General features: G+C 37.5%; 1 protein-coding gene across 1 annotated transcript in view; it reads left to right on the forward strand.

Moving 5' to 3' along the window:
- The first annotated feature begins 6,182 nt into the window (after positions 1-6,182).
- The window catches only part of IDO2 (indoleamine 2,3-dioxygenase 2), a 162,407-nt gene continuing 161,577 nt past the window's right edge, over positions 6,183-7,012 (forward strand). The window contains exon 1 of the mRNA XM_007935067.2: positions 6,183-6,287. Within this exon, the coding sequence (XP_007933258.1) occupies positions 6,189-6,287 (99 nt within the window). The 5' untranslated portion in view covers positions 6,183-6,188. The remainder of the gene's footprint in view (positions 6,288-7,012) is intronic.

Here is a 7,012-nt window from a genome sequence, read left to right on the forward strand (position 1 = left end):
AAAAAAAAAAAAAAAAAAAAGATTGCTGTTCTGTTGCATGTAGAATTGATGGAAAGTGAAAGTGACTTCCAAGTCTTTAATTTAATTAACAGTGAGAATAGAGTTACTAGGACCAGCTTCATAGGCATTCAACCTGGGTGGTTGAACAGGGCCTTACTCTTAGAAAAGCCCTATGCTTGGTTTAGTACTCTGCTGTCAATGTCTTGAAATTCTTAATAAATTCTAATAAGGTCCTCACATTTTCATGTTTCACTATATATCACCAGTCTTGAGACATACTATTCACCAAGATACACCAAGAAGACAGGCTTTGCTCTTCCTGTTGTAAGAGATTAAATGATGCACAAAGTTTGGACCTGTCGGTAGGCAGTAAGCGATCTGCTCAAGACCTTGAACTAGTTACTGGGGATATAAGAATGACAAAGTCTTTGCTTGGCCTCAATGGAAAACTCAGCAAACTCATTGCCTTTGAGTCAATTCTGATTCATGGCAACCTCATATATGTCAGACTACAACTGCGTTTCATAGTTTTCAACAGCTGTAATCTTATGGAAGTAGAATGTCAGGCTTTTTTTCCATAGTGCTGGTGGATGGATTTGAATTGCAAATCATTTGGTTACTTACCTAGCATGAACTATTTGCACCTCTCAGGAACCTACCTTAACTGAAGTCACCTGGTAAATATTTGATGAATTATGATATTTCCTTTGAAGGCTCTGGAGAGCAGTAAAGTGAAGATCTTCTAATAGATGGCAGGATATATGAGTCTAGAAATCAAGAGAGATCCAACTAGAAACAAAATGCTAGAAGCCATCATCTTAGAGAAGGTGAATTAAATCCTTGAATGGATGAAATGACTTAAGGAGAGGGTACCTAGTGAGAACAGAAGAGAGTCAAGGCCTAAACTATGGAGATCACCTACATAAAACTGGGAAAGAGTAACCAAGGAAGGGAGGCCATGTCTTTAATGGTTTGGAGTACTGGCTCTAAATTCAGAGGGTCTGTGCTCTGCTCCTGGCCCTACCACTTACAAAAAGTGTGACATTAAGCTTTCACTTTAATTTCTGAGTTTCATTTTCCTCAGCTGATTTATGAGAAGAACATTAGTACCTAACTCACAGGATTTTTGTGAGGGCTAAATGAAATACTCTCTGGAAGATGCTTATGGAAGGCTTGGCATGGAAAAGAAATCAGTGATGGCTATCAATTATTTTCTGCATTATTTTTAAGTATAGTACAATCAGGAGAAATAGATATCATAGAATAAATATGCCAAGAAGAGAAGAGAGTTAAAAAAAATAATAAAATGAAACAAACAAACAAAAAAAACAGATGTAAGCTAAAATGCTAGATGTCTGAATAATTAATCAAGACAAGGATCAGGAAATCTCCATTGAATTTAGGTGCAAAGAAGTAATTAATGAGCTGGACAAGAACAATCTCAATGCACTAGTATTGTTTGGACTCATTGTTTATGATCATTTAGATTTAAGACTTTAGCAATTTTGAAACTGAAACTAAGTATATCAAGTTCCTACCGGTAAATACTTAAGAAATATAAAAATTTCAATGGTGGAAATTGTTCTTCCTTTTCTGAACATTCCTCGGTCCATGCCGTAAGACCTTAATACCCCAGAAGACCACAACACAATAGACTCAAACATACCCTGAAGACAGTGCAGGACTTGGAGGGCAACATTTAGTTCTATTGTGCGTAAGGTCACCACTAAATTGGAGCCAACTCAGTGGCTAGGATAAACCGAACTCATGTTGTGTCCTGATACTAGCAATGGCATTTGCTAGGAGGGAACAATGCAACACAATGGCAGTGCATTGCGTGTGTTGTTCTCTCCTAGCAAAAAGGAAAGATCTCACACAGTGCCTCATGGAGGATGTGGTCGCTGTGGTCTTGACCACAGAAGTAATTTCTGGGAGCTGCTCCTACGTGTTGCAACTGAGACCAGTAAAGGGCTATCCCTGGCAATATCAAGACCGGGTTCTAAAAACATGGTCCACAAGGAAACTCTATGATCCGTTTAACAAAGATTTACTGAAAACTAGGATCTAGAAAGGATTCCTGGTGGTGTAGTGGTTAAAGTGCTTGGCTGTTAACCCAAAGGTTAGCAGTTCAGACCTACCAGTCACTCCATGGGATAAAATTGTGGCAGTTTGCTTCCATAAAGATGTACAGCCTTGGAAACACCATGGGACAACTTTATTCTGTCCTATGAGTTGGAATTGACTGCATGGCAGTGGGTTTTTTGTTTTGTTTAGGGAGCACCAGTCACAGGACTAGCTGCTAAAGAAAATACAAAGTTGCGTTAATATGAATTCTGTTCTCAGAGAGCTTACAATTCTAACCAGAGCGATGAGGTAAATACATTAGTGACAATCAAACAACTTAGAACTTGAAATGTGATGTGAAAGAGGAACAAGGTGACTATAGAATTTTGCAGCAAGAGAGAGATCATTTTTAGGGCAATTCTAAAAAAGGGTTCATGGAAGTATCAGCATTTGAGATGTGTATTCAAAATCAAGTGGAGTTTAGACATGTGGAGATAGTCAAGAAAAAAATATAGAAAGAGGAAATATTGTGAGTATAAAGAAACACAGGTAGCAAAGTGCTACTCATTTCAGGGGCACCATATTATTTTGGAGGGCTTGAGAAGAGGTCTTGTGTACCTTTAAAAAGGTGCTGAGATGGTGAGCATCCTTGAAAGTCAGGTGAAAGAATTTGAACTTTATATTATTTATACTGAGGTATTCTTCAAAGTTTTTGTGGCAGGGCCTGAGATGCTCATTGATCTGATCCATGGGTAATATGACTGAATCTTGAGATCAAGAAAGATCTAGACTGACTGTTCAGTCTTGGAATCCTGGGAATAGATTGGATATTTAAGATTATACAGAAATAAATGAGAACACTGAAGGAGAAAGTATAGATAAAAAAATGGTCCCAATAACTCTGCAAATATTTATATGTGCAGGTCTGAAATAGAACCAGGAGTCAGTGAGTAAACCATAAAAGATATAATCAGAATGATAGGAAAGAAAACCAGAAATATATGCTATTAAGAACAACACTCTAGAAGGAGGAAAGAGGAATATGAGGAAAATAACATTTACTGTTATGTTCTAGGAGCTTCACTTGTGGTTTCTTGTTTATTCATCATGACATTTCTCTGGAATAAATAATTATATTTCCTACAGATGTAGAAAATTAGATTCAGAATCTAAGCTGCTTATCAAAGATCATATAGCTAATAGATGATTGAGCTGAAATTCTCACCCAGGTAGAACTAGCTCAAGTTGACAATGGGAAAGCCCTGAACTGAGAGATAGCAGGTCAGGATTCTAGTCCAATTCTGAAGCCAACTCCCAGGATGACATTTGGTATATCATTTCACTCCCATAAATCTCAGATTTCTCATATATCTAATCAGACTATTGAATTAGATTACCTATTGTATGTAACTTAATGTTATATTAAAACAGTATTTCCTGACTTTATGGTTTGCATATTTATGTTACAGTAAATTCTTTAAAAGTTCCAGAGGGAATGGATAAAAAATTAACATGCTATATAGACACCGGGAGCTCTGGTAGCATAGTGGCTAAGACACTTGCCTGCTAACCAGACCGCTGCCGGTTCAAACCCACCAGCCACTCCTTGGAAGGAAGGTTGGGCAATCCTACTTCCGTAGTGATACTGCCTCGGAAACCCAAGGAGGGGTCGCTATGAGTCGGGTTTGACTCGACGGCACATAACAACAACAACATATAGACACCTTGGAGAGAACAATCATGGGAGAACAGAAGGGCTGTATATGCACAGGGAGAGAGCTCAGGGGGCAGGAATACATGGAGGGAAGGACACAGAGAAGAGGTAACTATGGGATGGAAGTGGCGGGGGAGCTATTGCATTGTAAATTGTAGCCAATGTCATGAGACAAAGTGTATGTGAGCTGCTATATGGAAAGTGAATTTGCTTTGCAAACTTTCACCCAAATCACAATTTAATAAAAAAAAAAAAAAAAAAAAAAAAAAAAAAAAAAAAAAGGAAGGCATCTCTGGCCTGGGGTAAAGGTCAGAAGGCAAGAAGGGGTAGGAAAAAAAGATAAATGGAAACAAGAAACAGAGGAAGGAAGTGAGAAGAATTGTGGATGTTACATTGTGGATATTGTAAGCAATATCACAAAACAGAGTGTTTTAGGATTTGTTGAATGGAAAACGAATGAACTCTGTAAACTTTCACCCAAATCACAATAAAAAGTAAAAAAAAAAAAATTAATATGCTTCGCACAAAAATAAAATCCAACACAACAAGAAATCATCTTTCAATCTGAGATGGCAGTAAGGAAAGAACAAGAGGAGGATTGAACATACTGAGTTTGAAATACTGCATTTAGGAGGCATAAGAAACTCACCTTTGAGACTGGTTGGTTATTGGACTGAAGGGACATGAATAACTGAGGATAGCTTTTACGTGTCTCGTGATAAGCCATGAATCAATTTGCTGCTTTTGGCATACAGCCTTCAAAGCTGAAACCTCATTGGGAAATGTTAAATGAAGTACACAACTTTTCTTCCTGTTTTTATATCTATTTTTGTATAATATAGGAAAGGAAAAGTTGTATATTGGTTAAATTAGCTTTAAAATGGGAAGAATTGCAGTCAATGTCATGAAAACAATGTGTATGCACTGCTGTATGGAAAATAAATTTGCTCTGTAAACTTTCACTGAAATCATAATAAAAATTAAAATAAAAAAAAGATTTATTTACAATCTTATGACCTAAATTCAAGCTCCACTAGGCAAAAAGCCAGGGCCTTCAAAATTTCCGCAGTATGATCTATCGCCTGGCATTAGTTAGGCTGGACTGCACATTAAGTTGAATTCAAATCCTGGTGGCACATTGAACAGGCAGCCTGGCCACCTAATGAAGAGAGCAACAGCTTAGAATTCAAGATACCTTAGTTCCAGTCCTGCTTTTGCTCATAATTATAGGAGTGACTCTGGACAAATTTATTCACATGTATATGCCTCAGTGTGGGAGCTCTGGTGGCATAGTGCCTAAGACATTTGACTGCTAATCAGAAGGCTGGTCGTTCAAAGCCACCTGCCACTCCTCAGAAGGAAGATTGGGCAATCTGCTTCCATAGAGATAACTGCCTCGGAAACCCAAGGAGGGGTTGCTATAAGTCAGAATCGGCTCAACAGCAGTGAGTTTGTTTTTTTGGTTATGTCTCAGTTTACTAATTTGTAAAACAGAGTTGGTGATATCTGTTTCATGGGATGGGAAAATCACTCCTAAAAAGTCACTTGATAAGAGTGTTGAATCAAATTTGTTATTCAGGCTGTTCTCAAGTTTGTTAGTATCATATTGTTTCATTTGTTAAAATTTAAAAAATACTGTATCTTCCCTTGGTTGGGCGTCTATTTCCGTAGTGATACTGCCTCGGAAACCCAAGGAGGTGTCACTATGAGTCGTGGTCGACTCGACGGCAAATAACAACAGCAACATATCTTCCCTTATGTGTGTGTGTGTGTGTGTGTGTGTATACACATATATATGTATTATGTGTGTGTGTGTATATATATATATATGTATAATTATCAAAGCATTCGTAATTTTATATTTTTTTCAAGCTACATACAGAATCCGTCTGGAATTCCAACGTGTGTTTAGAGTATCCTCCCCACCTTACTCACCATTAGTCACTGAAATAACTGTCTGACAGTAACTTCTGGCTTCCATAGACTTCTTTGGAATAAAGACCCACTTGTCAAACTTCAGGATGGACCGTTGTTCTAAGGGTGTCTGGTACCAGTCATGATGAAAGGTCGGACCCATTTTCCCTTTCCTGAAGTGGAACAACTTTGCCTCTGGCTTTAAAACCAATCATGTCTTATGACACATTTCTGAGGGGAAAGGAGGGATTTTCTTTCAAGTGGCGGTGTTTGCCTGTTTGTTTTCATTAATCTTTAATTGTTTACCCAGCCTCGTGCCATGGAAAGTCCGGGAAGGTCTGGAATTCCACCTTAGGGCGAAGTTCTGCCCCATTATGAGACACTGAACAACTACCTGCACAACCAATGAAAACTGTGTCCTTAGCCTGGGCATTTGATATATTTAGAGCAGCAGCCTCTTTAGTGCAGTTGCATCGGAAATCCTTCAAACAAAATAATGGAGGCTCAAAATCAGAATTTGAAGACAACACTGCCATTATCTTTAGGAAGATTTCACATTTCTGAAGATTATGGTTTTCTTCTCCCAAATCCTCTGGTAAGGACAAAGCTTTGGACCAGGTCTGAATAGTTTTCTTCCTTTTTAAAAAAATTGATATGGTTGTAAAGAGAGATCCAATAAAAGTATCAAGTCATTGACCTGAGAAAGTTGCTACAAATAAAGCATAGTGACAGCTACAGCAGAGGATGGAATGTTTTAATGCTAATTTCTTTGAATGGATTTCAGTACAGCCAACCTAAAATCAAATTTATGTTTATCAAGAAAAAAAACAGAGCTTAGATACAAATTACTGATGTGGGCAAATATAGAGCCATAACTATAGTAACAAGGTGTTTCTGAGATATTACTTTTACCACTTGATGTGAGGTAGCAGCAAGGTCCTCTAATATTGAATAAACTTAATTCCTTTATTACGTATTCAACATTTTGCACTGGTAAAATGTTTGTAATGGAAATACCTGTAGGAGAGTTTACTCATAAACTCTTCTGGATTACTATCACTGATAATCTTGGTGTGGATTAGTTTATTTTAACTAGCTAATTAATTGGAAAGAAAGGAGAACATGAGGTATCTGAGATGTCTTGGAGGCTGATAAAGGGGAAATTGCTGATAAGAGGAACAAACCCTTGAGAACAAACAGTACTTTTTCTTAATTTTCCTTAGTTCTCAACCTGTGGTATAATTCTGTTTTATCAGTTAATGCTTGACAATGCCATTTTTTTTTTTTTTTATTTGGTTGGTGTTGTTTTGCTTTCTTTGA

Source organism: Orycteropus afer, unplaced genomic scaffold, assembly GCF_000298275.1.
Source record: "Orycteropus afer afer isolate SDZICR_OR568_19922 unplaced genomic scaffold, OryAfe1.0 scaffold00024, whole genome shotgun sequence".
Lineage (NCBI taxonomy): Eukaryota > Metazoa > Chordata > Mammalia > Tubulidentata > Orycteropodidae > Orycteropus > Orycteropus afer.